Source organism: Mastomys coucha, chromosome X (genome assembly GCF_008632895.1).
Source record: "Mastomys coucha isolate ucsf_1 chromosome X, UCSF_Mcou_1, whole genome shotgun sequence".
Classification (NCBI taxonomy): domain Eukaryota; kingdom Metazoa; phylum Chordata; class Mammalia; order Rodentia; family Muridae; genus Mastomys; species Mastomys coucha.
Genome location: NC_045030.1, coordinates 133,505,714 through 133,522,932, shown reverse-complemented (window position 1 = coordinate 133,522,932; position 17,219 = coordinate 133,505,714). Strand labels below are relative to the sequence as shown.

The window sequence follows — 17,219 nt, the reverse complement described above, 5'->3', positions numbered from 1 at the left end:
TGTATTAAGATGGTCTATCCATAAAGTCATTCACCAACTCTTTCAATGAACAATGGTTCTGCTTGGAGTGTGGCACAGACATTAAGTGGGGGTAAGAATCTGGTTCATTGGCTGTGATAATTTGGAAAAGCATTCATCTCAGAGAAAGAGTAACTTATAAAGTCCTCTTCTTCAAACTTAATACAATAGTTACAAACATCAAGCAAATCATTCAGTCTCACTCTTTGTTGTTATCTTACAAGCCACCTCTCAAGTTAATTGTCTATGTTTCTTTTGGCTGTATAAATACTTTTGAAATATGTAAGCTGTTCTGAAAACCATAGTATAGTGTAAAAACATGAAATAAACAATACTACTAATAGAGAGGCTGAGATAGGAGAAGTATGATTTCAAGACCATTATATTGTACACAGCAAGACACTGTCAAGTATAAACAAGCTGAAAGTGTATATGGATTGTAGAATATTGGACCTATTTCTCCAATTACCAAATTAGAGAGACCATTGGATGACAGTCAACAAATTTCTAATTCTTCATATTTTTGGATTTCAATTGATTAGGATATGTTGGTAATATTAATTTTCTTATTAAGATATTAAGAAAAAGTAATTGTTACTTCCTGTTGTTTTTGTTGTAAGAGCTGGAATTAGATTTGTGTGGGTTTGTTGAAAGATTGCTTTCTTGCTTCTTCTAGGGTGTAGTTTTGCTCCTTATGTTGATGTTTTCCATCTATTATCCTTTGTAGGGATGGATTTGTGGAAAGATATTGTGTAAATTTTGTTTTGTCATAGAATATCTTGTTTTCTCCATCTATGGTAATTGAGAATTTGCTGTGTATAGTAGTAGCCTGGGCTGGCATTTGTGTTCTCTTAGGGTCTGTATGACATCTGCCCAAGATCCTTTAGACTTCATAGTCTCTGGTGAGAAATCTGCCATAATTCTGATAGGTCTGCCTTTATAGGTTACTTGACCTTTTCCCCTTACTGCTTTTAATATTCTTTCTTTGTTTAGTGCATTTTGTGTTTTTATTATTATGTGATTGGAGGAATTTCTTTTCTGGTCCAGTCTATTTGGAGTTCTGTAGGCTTCTTGTATGTTCATGGGCATCTCTTTCTTTAGGTTAGGGAAGTTTTCTTCTATAATTTTGTTGAAAATATTTACTGGCCCATTACATTGGGAGTCTTCACTCTCTTCCATATCTATTATCCTTAAGTTTGGTCTTCTCATTGCATCCTGGATTTCCTGGATGTTCTGAGTTAGGAGCTTTTTAATTTTTGCAATATTTTTGACTGTTGTGTCAATGTTTTCTCTGGTGTTTTCTGCCCCTGAGATTCTTGTATTATGTGGGTGATGTTTGCATCTGTGACTCCTAATTCCTTTCCTAGGTTTTGTATCTCCAGGGTTGTCTCTCTTTCTGATTTCTTTATTATTTCTATTTTCATTTTTAGATTCTGGATGGTTTTGTTCATTTCCTTTATCTGTTTGATTGTGTTTTCCTGTAGTTCTTTAAGGGATTTTTGTGTTTCCTCTTTTAGGGCTTCTAGTTGTTTACCTGTGTTCTCCTGTATTTCTTTGCAGGTGCTATTTATGTCTTTCTTAAAGTCCTGTATCATCATCATGAGAAGTGATTTTTAGATTTGAATCTTGCTTTACCACTGTGATGGTATGTCCAGGACTTGTTATGGTGGGAGAATTGGGTTCTAATGTTGCCAAATAACCTTTGTTTGTGTTGCTTATTTTCTTATGCTTGCCCCCGGCCATCTGGTTATCTCTCGTGCTACGTGCTCTTGCTAAATCTGACTGGAGCCTGTCCTTCCTGTGATCCTGGTTGTGTCAGAACTCAGAGTCAAGCTGTCTCTGGGATCCTGTGATTCTGTGATCCTGTGATCCTGGGCTTGTTAGAGTACCTGGGAATGGAGCTTCCTCTGGGTGTTGTGGGACTGGCTGCAGAGCTTGCGCCCAAGGTCTGCTTAGGGCACCGGCCTAGACAGACCTGAAGGACCGCTTACCTCTCAAGTCAGAATGTCCATTTGGATTTGTCTGTCAATGCTTAGGAATGAGCAAAAGCCAAAGCTACATTTCTGTGATTAAAAAGTATACTTATTTCCAGATTCATAATCTAAATCAAATGACTTGAGCTACTGGCAAAATGTTCATTTTGGGCCATAGCTAGCTTTTATAGATGATCAATTTAGCAACTTGAAAAAAATGTGTCCACAAAGAGTAACAATGTCACGTGTCTGGAGTACAGTCATAGATCTGACTACTTTTGGGCTCCGTCTGCTCTGCTGCCCTACTTTTAATACTAGGGCGCCTGAGAACATATTCGTGGGGGCTGCTCTAATGTCAGTTTTGAGGCTTTTGCCATCTATTTGCTGTGGCTTCAGCATATACACTTCAGTGTGTACGTTTATACAGTCAGCATGTCTCAGTCCCCAAAGGCTGGAGGGAAGCAGGCTTGGGACTTCAGAGCTCTCTGATGGCCAGAGCTGCCAAAGCATCCCTTCTGTGTGAGATACCCAGTCATTTGAACAGAGGGCTGCAAAGTGCTGGGTACTTGAGAAGATTTCTTTGTGCTATCCATATAGTTACAGTGGCTCAAGTGTTACTAAAACCCTGGCATAGCCAGTGATTGTCAGCTGGTATTAAATGTTTAACTGCCACCATACCAGACTGTCATCTCATCCAGGTTCTTCTTTGGGAGATGTGGCTTGGAAGACTGTCAAAGTTCTAACGAATAGCCATGCACCTTTGCTGAAGTGCAAAGTAAGACTGAGTGCCAAAGTTGGCACTGCTTAGATGCCACGAAGGCAGTGGCATTGTGAGGTAAGGAGTGCTCTGTGCTCTGTGACTAAGAAAGGTTGGTCAGTGCACTTAGGGTATTGACAAACCTTGAAGAAACACCAAGGGAGATTCTGGCAAACTGGATAGCCTAGTTATAGTTCAATGTTTCCTTTTATAACTTAAGATGTCCATAGCCAAGAGACCATGCCACAGCTTCCTAAGGCATACACTTGGGTCTTACTTAGGCTCCTTAGAGTAATCTACCTAGGCCTAAGTCTTTCAAACAAACATTGGGCAGGACAATTCATGAACTGTTCTGTCCTATGAAGGACACTTAGCATCTCTGATCTTGAGACACTAAGTGCCAGTAGTATGATATATCATGGGATGACTCCAAAACACACTTAGATCTTCCTCAAACCAATATAGGAATGATCAATAAACTCTGGTAGAAAACACTACTAAGACCATTCTGAGCACCCGTTCATTCCTCCAAACAAGAGTTTTCTGGCTAAGTGTGTTCCTTCCTCTTTCCTTTATTTCCTTCCAAAAGGATCTCCCCTTGTAGCACAGGCTGACATCAAACCCGTAATTCTCCAGATTTAGCCTCCTGAGTACTAGATTTACAGGCCTGTGTGACCATGCCTGATGGGATTCTTTATTTATAGGGTCATCTTGGTCCTTGCATGGGAACCACAGGAAAACTATGGGAAAGGTAAGTTTCCTGGGCAGGTGTTAAGACTGCCCAGCAATCTGGCCAGCCTTGGTTGCATAAGAACATTCATTCTTGGGATGGTTTTCTCCTTCTGGCAAGAGTCCAGAAGAATCAAGGGTAGATATTTCTGTCCCAGTGTAGAGTTAACCTCGGGAAAATCATATCACCACCCCTACTCTTCAAGAGTAAGAGAATCACTAGGACTTTTTTGGCGCCTGGCTGAGCTGTTAAGAATCACAGTTCAGTAATTGCTCTTCCTGTGAAAAGAATAGCCAAAGGGCTGTGGCTGGACTTCTCAAATCTTGCTTCAGTGCTTAAGATTTGGTTGTTATTTAAAAAACAAGACACGGGTAAGCTAATCTCCCAAGAGATCACATTTGTTTATTTCTCTGTGTAAACTTGTGTAGGTGTTATTGTATCAATATAAATCACTTTGGCTTTATAAATGGCTTAATGATCTTCCCATTGCTTAGCTCCTAAGTGTCCTGAAGGACCCCGTGTATGAACACAAAGTAGTTGACAAGCAGATGTGCATTCATGTGCACGTGCTTGAGCATGCGCGGACACACACATTTTTTACAATAATTAGCACACAGCTGGGCATGCAATTTCCTACTACCAGCCTCATCTGAGGATTATGTTTGTGCAGCCGTACACTCCAGAGCATAGAGAGATCAAAAGCAATCTTGTTCCAGCAGTGAAGCTATCGTGAGCAATCTCAGAGGAACACAAACAAACAGGTACCCCAGGTAAGGGGATTCCTTATGTACCTTAACAGTGGTCCGGCCATCAAATGTGAATGACTTGATCTGCCCATTTTCTAGGAAAACCTTCAGGACGTTGGGGATGAGGAGGAGAGCTTCCTTCTTCATCATTTTCTATGGATACACAGGAAAGGGAGAGGAAGTGGGGGGGGAGGTTGTAGAAAGGAAAGAAAAGAAGGTGATGGAGGTAGGGGTCCAAAACAGTTGAGAAGAGACAGAGGAAGGACCAGATCAATAGTAATGCTATATGCAGACAAGAACAAAATCCCCAAGATGCTGAGCAATATCCAGATCCACTCCTCTTTATTCTATCATAGTATATTTACATTCTACTGCAGTTTGAAGCTCTGAATCAGTAGAGACCAATATACACAGTATGAATTACACATGGAAGGTTTTCTTTGGAGACCACTTTATACACCCCAATCTATCACTAGACTTCTTTTCCTACTAGGACCTTTACAAGCCCATCCTTTGCTTTTCTTCTGCCACTCTCTGATGCTTGGGATGGTGTTCAAAGCCTCTATGCTAGGCAAATACTCTACCATTGAACCACTATGCTAGCTCCTTAGGGTCCTTTTCTTTTTGTTTGCTTTTTGGAGTCAGGTTCTTATTATGTAGCTTCAGTCTAGAACTCACTGAGTGGAGCACGCTAGGCAGAACTCACAGAGATCTACCTGCCTCTGCTTCCCAAGTGCTGAGACTAAAGGTGTGTACCACCATGCCTGGCTCTTTAGACCTTTTTAGATCTGGATCCCATCTGCTTCTCTGGATTCAAGCCTTACCATTGCTAGAAACTTCACTTCTTTCATGCCTCTGCATCTCTGACAATTCATCATTCAGGGACTGCCTTATTAACTTCAGGACTTTCAGTGTCTCTTACACTGAGACACTAAGTGCTCATAGTATACACACAAAAATCATTGTGATAACCAAAAATACTCTCAAACATTTCTGAAAGCTCTTTAAAAGTGGGCTGCATTGATCCTGGTTCAAAAGCACTCACTGGCAAAGCCCATTTCTAAACAACTGATAATTCCTTAACAGAAGTTTTCCTGGAATGGGGCGGGGGTTCATTTATAAATAGTGAATGTGAATTTCTCAATTAACAAAAAATCAAATAATGGCCATTTTTTTCTGTCTTCTTACTCTCTCTGGAAAGCTCCTATTCAACTTTCAGAATCAAGCTTAAACAAGTATTTTATAAAACCGTGAATCTAGCCTTCCCATGTTTTTCTATAGCAACCTATATACTCCTTTCTTAGCCCCCCCCTCACACACACACATACACACACACACACACTTTTTTTTTCCAAGACAGTGTTTCCTCTGTGTAGTCCTGGCTGTCCTGGAACTCACTCTGTAGACCAGGCTGGCCTTAAACTTACAGAGATTTGCCTGCCTCTGCCTCCTGAGTGCTGGGATTAAAGGCAAGCACCACCACTGCCCAGCAACACACACAGTTTTGTGTGTGTGTGTGTGAATGTGACAGGGTCTTCCCATGTGGCCCAGGCTAGCCACAAACTCACAGCTCTCTTTTTCCAACTCCCAAGTGCTAAAATAAAAGTATGTACTACCTAGGCTGGTTTCATTTTTTCCCTCTCTGAGTACTAGGACTACAAACATGTATCACCATGCCTAGCTTCCAGCAATATTTCAAAGAACATCTGTCATTTAGAATCAAACAGTAAACTCAGAGCACAAAGACCATATACAGTTATCGTTATGGTGCCAGCAATTAATAGCATGGCTGGCACAACGTTTGTGTTAAATAAGTGACTGCTAAATGAATGAATAGTAGGTACTTACTATTTGCTTACTTGAATGATTAGATTCACAAGGAGGATGCACACATTTCCTGGGCCAGCATCATCTGTTCTATGGTTAACTGCAGTGTATAGGTGGCCAGATCTTTTAACCCAGTGACAGCCACAGAGCCTCTATTGCATATTTAGCTAATGCTGAGCATTGAGAGGGCTATAGCAAAGGTAGAGGTCCTATGATGGCTCTGGTGGATGCACATAATCTTTAGTCCCAACATTGGAGAGGTACAGGCTGCTGGATCTCTGTGAGTTGGAGGTCAGTCTGGTCTACATAGGGAATTCTGGGACAGCCAGGGCTACACAATGAGATTCTGTTTCAGACAGACAGACAGACAGACAGATAGATGGATGGATGGATGGATGGATGGATGGATGGATGGATAGATAGATAGATAGATAGATAGATAGATAGATAGATAGATAGAGTTCAACTTGAATTCTTGCTGCCATTCCCTGCCATGTATGAACATTATGAACCTCAAACAAAGTACCTGGTATAAGGAGTGTAAGGCTTCCATGGAAGGCCAACTGAGATCTTAGTTTTGAGTGAGATAGATTATCAGAGAAGCCTGAGTAGAAAAGTTCAGATCCAGCAGCTGTTGTGGGTAAAGCATCAAAGATGCAAGTCCTGAGCTTGGGTGTGGCTGACAGTGATGAGGAGCCAGGAGGCAAGTTGGATGGGATCAAACCAAGGAGGAAAGCCATGGATATCAATTTGGAAAGGTGTGATGATGATGTCCAGGCCTTGGTGATCCTAAGATGCCCCACTCCTGCCAGGCCCAGAGGCCCAGGCTCTCCAGGCTGATGATGCTCAGTGGTGGCAAGTTTTATTTAGCACACTCGGTTGGACTCAGATAATTACTTAATTGATTTTGCTTAAAAATAGAGTTGGCAAGGAACGCCCACAGGATTTATTTTTGTTCTGGCTGCTTAATAAAGCCTTGGAACACAAGGGGAAGGAGACGATGGGGCAGGCTGGAGTCACCTGGACTTGGACTCTGCAGGTCTGAACAGACTGCTAAGGTCCACACAGGCAGTAACTGAGAGGGTTGGAAGATGGGTGTGTTTTCTCTCCTAGACAAAGAGTCTCAAGCCAAGCTTGGGGCCTGTCCTAGAGACAAGTGAACTCTGGATGGGTTCTAGCTGCCCTGGGGCAATCAGTTCCTATTCTGGTTGAACTGGAGATGGCTCTTCAATCTACCTGTGGCCTGTGAGGTATGGAACTTGAAGGCTGGGAGGAAGAAGAAGGAAGAGAAGGAGAAGAGAAAAGAGGTAAAGGAGGGTAGGGCAGGAGCTTTTCATTTCCTGTCCTGGCCTTGACTGAGATTTGGAAGTAGGATCAGATACATCTGTCCATAATTTGCAAACTCAATGCTCAGAGTTTTCAACAGTTCAGGACCCCAATGTCTCACTGGTGACTTGGACCTTGTGATCTGTTTTACTCGGAGCCACAGGGGCTCAGTCCTGTTCCCTCTTCTCTCTGAGCATCAGTCCTTTAACCATTTAACGGTCTCCTTAACTGTTTCTCTTGGGACTGACATGGGATCCTGAGTGTTAATTATTTAGACAGGCTTCTAGGTGTCCTTTGAGCTTCCCAGTCTTCCTCACAGAGGGATGCATGAAGGCATGAGCTGGGTTTGGGGAAGAGAGGCAGGGAATAGATGGAAGACACCTGTGTTCTTTCTCCTTTCTTCCGGGTGGCTCTACCTCAGAAATACAAAAATGCCTGACATCCTGCTGACTTCTCTGTTCAGTCTGGGACTGTTGCTATGTCTCTCAACAACTGCAGCTGTGTCTTAGTACATAAATGATCAGGCTTCCTGACAGCCCATCCCATCCTACAAAAACACACCAGTGCCCACTTATCTCGACTCCCATTAGGACATCACCAAATTCTGCAGATTTGGGGGGAGTTCTGGGCCAGACTTCATGATGGCTGTACACAGTGACTTGCACTCTCCATCTACCTCATCTCATCGGCACATCTCGGGTAGATAGCTTACTGCATGCATCCCTGATGAACAACAAGAAACCTGTGGGCTAGCCAGGAATCCCTAGATTGGCAGTTGCATGGCATGGGATGGCCAAACTTAGCTGCAGGAGATTTGCTATAGTCTCAGCCTATACCAGTTGTCCGCCTAACTCTCGCCCCATAGAAAGGTTGCCAGTGGCAAGGAGCAGGTATTTCTTTTGGATCCCTTCTGGTGCTTGGGGAAAAGCTAGTGACTTAAAGCAGAGCCTGTATCATTGCTGCTAGGCAGCTACCCATCAGCACAGTCTTCTTCAGTCAAGATGTGGAGTTGCAGGGCCACTTAAATGTGAAGAGAGTTCAATTTCACCAGCCACTTGTTCTCTGAGTCTTCACAAAACCATTACTTCCTCCCTGCTTTTATCAAGCAGCCAAAAGATGTTTATGGAACACTTGCCCTGAGTGTACACTATTGTGCTAGGGACGGAAATTTCTCTAAGTACCATGAAGATCCAGAGGGAATCAATATGTTGTTTTTTTTTTCTTTCTCTCCCTCCCAATCCACTCTGGATGTCACACACTCCTCTCTCCTCAGTACCCACTCACGCAGAGCACCAGGATCCTTGTGCTGCAACCCCTTCATAAAAGCATCCACTGCCAGAAGCCCCCGATTAAGACTCAATAGCCAAGTTGATTCTGGCCAAAGAGAGAGGAGGGAAGCCAAGACGGCACTTACTGCATCTGTTTCTCCAATTGCCACCTGCTCAGAGAATCGGACCTTCACAGGATTGGACTTCAGCTTGGCCTTCGTTGCAGCACTGATGAAGGCAGATTTAGGGGACTGGAAAAAGAACAAAGGGCTGGTGAGTTCTCCATTCCTTTGTAATATTAGAGTTTAAGATGTCTCTCTCAATACAACTGACTCTGGTGGTTCACACCTGTAATCCCAAGAACTCAGGAGGGTAAGCCAGCAGATCGCGAGTTTGAGACCAGCCTGGACACTATCTCATGAGACACTATCTCAAAAGACAAAATACTAGTACCTAGATATTTTGGCTTACTGATTGATGAGTTAATAGACAAGTATTGATTACCTATTAAGCACAAGGCAAGTGCTACAAGGCAATGTGCTAATTGTCTCTCTGTATGATTGGTGTGTTGTGTAAAAGCTGGGCATAAATTGAATTTGGATAAACTGAATCCCATTATAAATTCTCTAAGCCTAAGGAAGTTTGCAAAAAAAATCTTTAATAATCATATACATTAAATTTTTACATATTCAGTTTTCGTAATGTGAGATTGACTTGAATAATAGACTTCGTTGTGTGTGAATACAAATTTCCCAGAGGATCTCCAGAAATGATTGTATTGTCTCACAGGTACGCTCCGAGAAAGGAGACTTCTAACAAATATTTTTGAGACCTGAGAGAGAAGAAACACAGCCTTCCAAAATGACTCATCCATACTTTCTGAACTACACAGAAAGAAAGAGATGAGTGATTTAGCTCAGTGCCCCTGGCTTTCTATTTCCAAATGCTGCATCACTTTGTGTATTCAATTCTGCATGAAGTGTCCAAAGAATCAGTCAGGCTCTCTTATTCTTGAAACCTTTCCCAAAATTCAGCAGGAAGCATGATTAGCAAACATTGTAAACTACAGTTAGCCCTTGTTACCCACAGCTTTGCATCCGTGCATTCAACCAAGCACAGATTAAAAATACATGAAATAACAACAATACCAAACCTTCTGTCTCTGAGGAACATGTACATTTTTCTTGCCTCCATTTCCTAAACAACACAGTGTAACAACGATGTATGTAGCATTTGCCGAATTGTAAGCCATCTAGAGATGATTTGAAGTATTTGGAATGATGTGGGTAGATTCTTTTGTAAATACTCTGCCGGTATATACATATATAAAGAACTTGAGCATCCATGGATTTAGGAATCTATGGGGGCACCCTGGGCCCAATCCCCCTATGGAGAACAAGGGAAGTGTTCTTCTGAGTCTAATCTTCTGCTGAGCTGCAGACAGCCTTGCAACTAGGAAATGCAAGAGTCATGCTGAATTCTCTTGTCTTTAGGAGGACTTACTTATGCATTGGATAAATTTAACAGTGGCTTATCTAATGTCTGGCAATGTTCTAGGTAATAAGAGATACAGGAACAAAACTGACCAAATATCATGGCTTTTCGGTATGTCTATTCTATCAGGGACAAGGAGACAATTAAAATAATTTTGTTTTGAGACAGAGTGTTGCTATATATTCCAGGCTGGTCTTGAACTTGTGATACTGATATTCTTGCTTTAGCTTCCCACTTGCTAGAATTACAAATGTGCAGCCCTGTGTCAGGCTAATAAATATCTTTTCAAAAAGATTTATTTATGTTATTTATACAAGCTCACTATATCTGTCTTCAGACACACCAGAAGAGGCATCAGATCTCATTACGGATGGTTGTGAGCCACCATGTGGTTGCTAGGAGTTGAACTCAGGACCTCTGGAAGAGCAATCAGTGCTCTTAACCACTCAGCCATCTCTCCAGCCCAATAAATATATTTTATGTAGTACATAACTACAGTAGTACTCCCTTCTGTATTTTTACTCTTTTTTTTTTTTTTGGTTTTTCGAGACAGGGTTTCTCTGTATAGCCCTGGCTGTCCTGGAACTCACGCTATAGACCAGGCTGGCCTCGAACTCAGAAATCCGCCTGCCTCTGCCTCCCAAGTGCTGGGATTAAAGGCGTGCACCACCACCGCCCGGCCTTCAGGCCTTGAACTCAAAGGTGTCCTTAGACTCCTGGTCCTTCTAACTTCACTATCCAAATTCTGGGATTATAGGTATATGCCATCGTGGCTAGCTTGCATTTTCACCTGTGATTTCAGTCACTGATTATTAACTTTAATTCAAAAATAATACATTAACAATTCTTGAAACAAATAAATACATTTTAAATAAATTTTATTTTAGTACATTGTTATAATTGTTCTTTCTCCCTCTCTTCCTTCCTTCCCTCCTTTCTTCTTTCTCTTCCTTCTTTCTTTCTCTCTTTCTTTCTTTCTCTCTCTCTCTCTCTCTTTCTTTCTTTCTTTCTCTCTTTCTTTCTTTCTCTCTTTCTCTCTTTCTTTCTTTCTTTCTTTCTTTCTCTCATCCCCTGTTTTGTGAGATGGTTTTCCTTTGTAGCCCCAGCTGTTCTGGAGCTAGCTCCATAGAGCAGGCTGGCTTTGACCAAAGAGATCAGTCTACCTCTGCCTCCCCAGTGCTAGGATTAATGGGGTGAGACACATCTAGCTCTTTAATTGGTTTATTTCATAACATTATTGTTGTTGCTCTCTTACTATGCCTAATTTATAAGTCAAACCTTAATATAAATATTTTCACACACATATGAAAAGTATATGTGTGTGTGTGTGTGTGTGTGTGTGTGTGTGTATGTGTGTGTGTATGTGTGTGCATGAGGTCCTGGAATATCCTTGCAGATAAGGGAGGACTGCTGTGAGGAAACAACAGCAAGATAAAGGACTACACAGGAGAATGACCCAGTAGGATGGGCCCAATAGAATTATATTTTAGCAGGTTTGAAAACTCCAATTGCATTATTATTAATTAGTAAAACATCTTTGTGACAGATCTAAAAAGTAATGTATTCCACCTGCTTAAACAACACTTCAGGGCTGGAGAGATGTCTCAGTGGTTAAGCACCGACTGCTCTTTCAGACATCCTGAGTTCAATTCCCAGCAAACACCTGGTGGCTCACAAACATCTGTAATGAGATCTGACACCCTCTTCTGGAGTGCCTGAAGACAGGTACAGTGTACTCATGTATATAAAATAAATAAATCTTAAAAAAACCAACACATCACTTTGTTTTCTGAACAGCATCTCCCCACCCACTCTTCTTGTCCTCAGCTTTTGGTAACCACAATTCTACCTTGCTTTTGTAACTCTGCTGTTTTTGGATTTCATTTATCCATGAGCTCATGAGCTCTTTGTCTTTCTGTGCCTTGCTTATTTCATGGAGCACAATGTCCTGCAGGTTCAACCATGTAACAAATGACAGAATTTGATTTTGATTCTCCTTGCAATGCTGGAGACTGAACCTCGGGCCTTCTGATAGTTTCCTTATTTTAGAATCACAGCAATATTCTGTTGTACCTAGGTACCATATATTTCCTTTGTGTATTCGTCTGTCTATAGACACTTAAATGGATTCCATATCTTGAGTATTGTCAACAATTCCACAGGGAACATGGGTGTGAGTATCTCCTCAAGACACTGGTTTTAATACCTTTGGGGACATATGTATAGGGTACAACCACATATGTACACACACACACACACACACACACAAACACACACACATTTTAGGGGAGGGGGAAGTAGTTTACATATTATACTTAGGGAATAGCTATCATGGACCTGAAAGGAAATAAAGCAGAGATGCTATGAGGCTATCTGGAGAGAGAAGCTTCTGGACAAAAATAATGGTAAAGACCCCAGGGCAGGCATAGGACTGAGGTGTATAGGAAATCCCTGTACCTAGAATACAGTGATGGAATGGGGACCAGAGGCAGTGTGCTCTAAGAAGCAGCTGAGAGCTGAGTCATGTAGTGCTTTGGAAGTCATGGCGAGAACTCTGGAATTCATTCCACTGATGAGTTTTAAACAGACAGGGTTTGATGTGTGTGTGTATGCCTCTGACTGCTATGAGGAAAATAGAGTGTAGGAGGTTGATGGTCAGACCAGTTAGGCATGTCTAAATGCAGTATTTGTGATTGCAATGAGACACTTAAAATATAGTGCTGGCATGGGCTAGGATGAAGATAATGAAGATGATCAAAGTGAGTATATTCTGGACATATTTTGAAGACTGAATCAAGATCATACATTTATGGATTAGATATGGGAAGTGAGAAAAAGAGAAGTCCATAGGAAAAGCAGGGTTGTTTTTTACTGAAAATGAGCTCTGAGGGATATATTAGGTTTGGGGCCATTTTAAATGACCTCTTTTATGGTCCTTGCCTTGCCATAAATCCTGTGAGTCCTTCAATCAGGGATTCCTTTGTATTAAGATCCCAAAGGCTCCTACTAGCTGGAAAAGCAGTACATTATGCCATTATTTGCCATTTACACTGTGGCTAGGATTCTTTTACTGGATCAGCTGCAGGAGGGCTGGGCCCTAAGATAAAGACACATCAGAAACAAATTGTCCTCAATCACATTTTCCACAGAGTACAGATTATGAAAATTCACTTGTTCTACCTGAGTCCAGCAGTGGGTCTTGGTTCTGGGTGCACGGAAGAAATGCTTGCAAGAGCTTTTAAAAGCCTTCAAGGACCAGGCCCCAGGCCAATTACATAAGTCAGGGCGGAGCATCAGTGTGTGTGTGTGTATTTTGAAACAGGGTCTCATGTCCAGTATTTTTTTCAAACCGTATGATGGTCTTGAACTACAGCCAAGACTGAGAACCATCAAGCTAAATGAATCTTAGACTTTTCATGGTGAGGCACAGGGGTAGGGGCCAATTTGTTGGAAGCAGACAATATAAAATCCAGGGCTGGAGATCTTTGTGGAAAGCAATTACGTTAGTGATTGTGGTGATTGTTCAGGAGGTCATTGCCTTTGTATGTTGCACAGCTGGATGCACAAATCCTGGGTGGGAGATTCAGGCAAAAAGAATGGGCCAGATAGAGCTGTCTCTTTCTCTGGGCAACTCTTCTGCTTCACTCAGTTTTCAGCCAGCGATTTTTTTCACTAATGTGCCATAAACACAAAGCTGGTGGACTCTTTGTTCAACCTGATAGTCTTCCATCCACCTCCCTTCTCTACAGTCATATACTGTCAGTTTTCTTCATGGTACAGTGTGGAGCAAGGCATCCTAGGGATTTGAGTGGACCATGCAGTTCACCATTCAGTTTTACATGTGAAACAGGGGCTCAGAAAAGAAGGATAGGGATGCCTTAGTATAGCCAAGGAAGCAGAACTTCAATGTCCTGAATTCTGATTTACTGACCATTCTTCCTACTGTAGGCTGAAGTTGGAAGTCTACTCCTGACCTTTCATTCACAGGTTCTGGTTCTACCTTAGTTCTAGGCAACAGATTTGAACAAGGAACATATTGTTTTATGTATATATACACTATGGAGATGCCAACAGTTTTGCTGTTCCTATGAGAATCTAAATTACATCCAGTCCTCAAAACATTTATATTACCACAAGGAAAATATTCAGGTATGTGCAGCCGCAAACCCACAAAGGAAGTAGAATGGCTAGGGCTTTCAGGGATTACCATCATTTCACTGTGTCTGTTTCAGAGCTATTTTCAGCTTGTTTATGCCTCATTCCTCATCGACCTTTGTCTTCTCAGTCTCGAAGCCTCTGTCCTATTCTCAGTCTTCAGTCTCTGCTACTGATGGTGACTCACTCATTGCCAGCTGCTCTCTGCTAGATGTTACAGAGTCATGTCTAGCCTGATGCTTAGATACAGGTGAGGTCTGCTTTCCAGACCGACACAAAGTGGCTCTAAAAGGTCTGTCTCCCTGACCCCAATGGAAGAGTTAGGGGAAGGGCTGAAGGAGCTGAAGGGGTTTGCAACCCCATAGGAAGAGAAACAATATCAACCAACCAGACCACCCAGAGTTCCCAGGGACTAAACCACCAACCAAAGAGTACACATGGAGGGACCCATGGCTCCAGCTGCAATATGTAGCAGAGGATTGTCTTCTTGGGCATCAATGGGAGGGGAGGCCCTTAATCCTGTGGAGGCTTGTTGCTCCAGAGAAGGGGGATGCTGGAGGGGTGAGCCTGGAGTAGGTAGGTAAGTGGGGGAATCACCCTCTTAGAGGCAAAGGGGAGGGGGGATGGGATGGGGTGTTTGTGGAGGGGGGACCTGGAAGGGGGACAATATTTGAAATGTAAATAAATAAAGTAATTAATAAAGAAATAGAAAGGGAATTTGAATTTACACTGGCAGTCTATGGAAACAGTAACATTTTATGATTATCATAAGGACTGAGTTAAATCATAGTATACCAAAACAAACTTCCTTGATACACATTGAAATCCATTCCAACCTTTTTCACACCATAGATACCTGAAGTGGAAACTTCCAGTTTCTTTGGAAAGTCATTTTTGTAAAATGATGTTTTGCTGAGGCACACAGGTGAAAGGATGTCTTGCTAAAGCAGACATGTGAAAGGATTCGTGATGAGAGAGTACAAATCTGACCCCACAGACAGTGGGAGTGGGAGCACTGGTTTGATTTGTTCAACCTCGATATTCTTTGCTAACCACAGGCGTGTATTCGCTCTGCTTGATGTAACTTCATCGAGAGGAACTCACCAAACAACAGCCCCTGAGGTTCCTGCAACTTCTTGCTGTTTCAGTGACCTTGGACCAATTGGCCAGCCTTGTGGCTTCTTCAGGATTGAACTATAGCTGCTGGTTTATGCATGATGTCTGCCTGCCTAGCGGACTGGTCTGTAGCTGCTGACTCATAGTTGGTGTTTGCTAGGGGTCTGAATTGCTGCCTAAGAAGATCAAGCTCACCCCCAAAGAATGATTGCTGAACAGGTCCACTTCCCCCATCTCCTAATAACTTTTCTCTTCCATTACCCCTGCTGAGTGGCAGGCTACAGGAGAGATTGAATGTTTATTAAAATAGACTGCAAAACTTTGTCTGCAAACACCAAAATCTCAGATGCTAAATTTCCTTAAATGAAATCTCATAGTAACTGATTATAACTTTTGTACGACTTTCTGCATTCTTGAAATACTTTTTAACTCACTTATGATAACTAGTGCAATGCAAATGTTTTTTTTCTTGTTTTGTTTTGTTTTGTTTTGTTTTGTTTTTTCGAGACAGGGTTTCTCTGTGTAGCCCTGGCTGTCCTGGAACTCACTCTGTAGACCAGGCTGGCCTCGAACTCAGAAATCCGCCTGTCTCTGCCTCCCAAGTGCTGGGATTAAAGGCATGCACCACCACTGCCTGGCAATGCAAATGTGATATAAATTGTTATGTTGTTATAGTCAATTAATAAAAAAAAATCTGTGAATCTTCAATATGGAAAAAAATGTCTCCCTGTTTCACAACTTCAAAGCTTAGCTGTGGGGCCTGAAGTCTATAACACTAGGATGATCCCTTTGACTTAAAACACTGAAACATGAAAACCAATGCTTTAGGGCCCAGTTAATCACAGGCCTGCCTGGGCCAAATCTTGTCTACTACATGTTTTTGTAAATAAATTTTTATTTACAAAATCATGATCTTCATTTATGTGCTTCCTGTAGCTGCTTTGGGGTTACTATGTTTATTTGACAAATACTAAAATATTTCATGTACAGTTCTTTACAAACATGTTCATGCTTTTAGTAACATTAGCATGTACTAACTCACTGCTTCTAAAAATTTACCCCTAAATAAGAACCACTGGAGAACTGTTATTAAAATACAAAAGCCTAGGCCCATGCCCACACCAATTAGAAGTCAGCATCCTTCAAAGAGTGGGGCCCAAGAATCTATACTGGTGAAGATGTCCTAACCCATTAAACATAGATTAATTGAGTACCTTAAAGCTGAGACATCTGAGCTCTTCACTGACCCTATTTCTCCTCCTAGCATCTGGGAGTGTAATTTTGCAACAAGCACCCTTTCTGGCTAAGATGAATTTTGGCTTGAAACACGGGACTAGAATTGCTAAGTACTTCTGGGGCCACTGCAAGCCCCTTGAAGCAAATATGAAGGCAGAAGCTAGGTGAAATAAGGAATTGAGGAGAGAGCCTGCCTTTCCCTCAGGGCTGAATTCAGCAGCTGCTGATTCTCTGAGCATTTTTTAATTTGGTGGCTCTATTAGCACAGATTTTAGGGCTGTGATCACTCATATTTTGGTCGAAGTCAAGTATATAGGGCCAAACATTAATATTTCATGGCAAGATAGGGCCCCCAGTCTTATAAAATTTTGTTTTATTTGATGCTTGGTAGTTATACATATTTAGGAATGCCATGTGATATTTGATGCGTGTATATATTGTATAATAATCAGACCACAGTAGCCAGCACCTCAAACGCTTGTCATTTCTTTGTGGTAAACCTATCATGTATTGTACTGTGTTGCAACATACATTATTATTAACTATAGTTACTCTGTGCAATTGAATGCCAGA

General features: G+C 41.8%; 1 protein-coding gene across 1 annotated transcript in view; it reads right to left on the bottom strand.

Moving 5' to 3' along the window:
• Frmpd3 (FERM and PDZ domain containing 3) overlaps positions 1-17,219 on the bottom strand; it is a 99,320-nt gene that overhangs the window by 48,969 nt on the left and 33,132 nt on the right. The window contains exons 5-6 of the mRNA XM_031377634.1: positions 8,792-8,896; positions 4,270-4,377 (exon numbers count right to left, since the gene is read on the bottom strand). Of these exons, the coding sequence (XP_031233494.1) occupies positions 4,270-4,377; positions 8,792-8,896 (213 nt within the window). The remainder of the gene's footprint in view (positions 1-4,269; positions 4,378-8,791; positions 8,897-17,219) is intronic.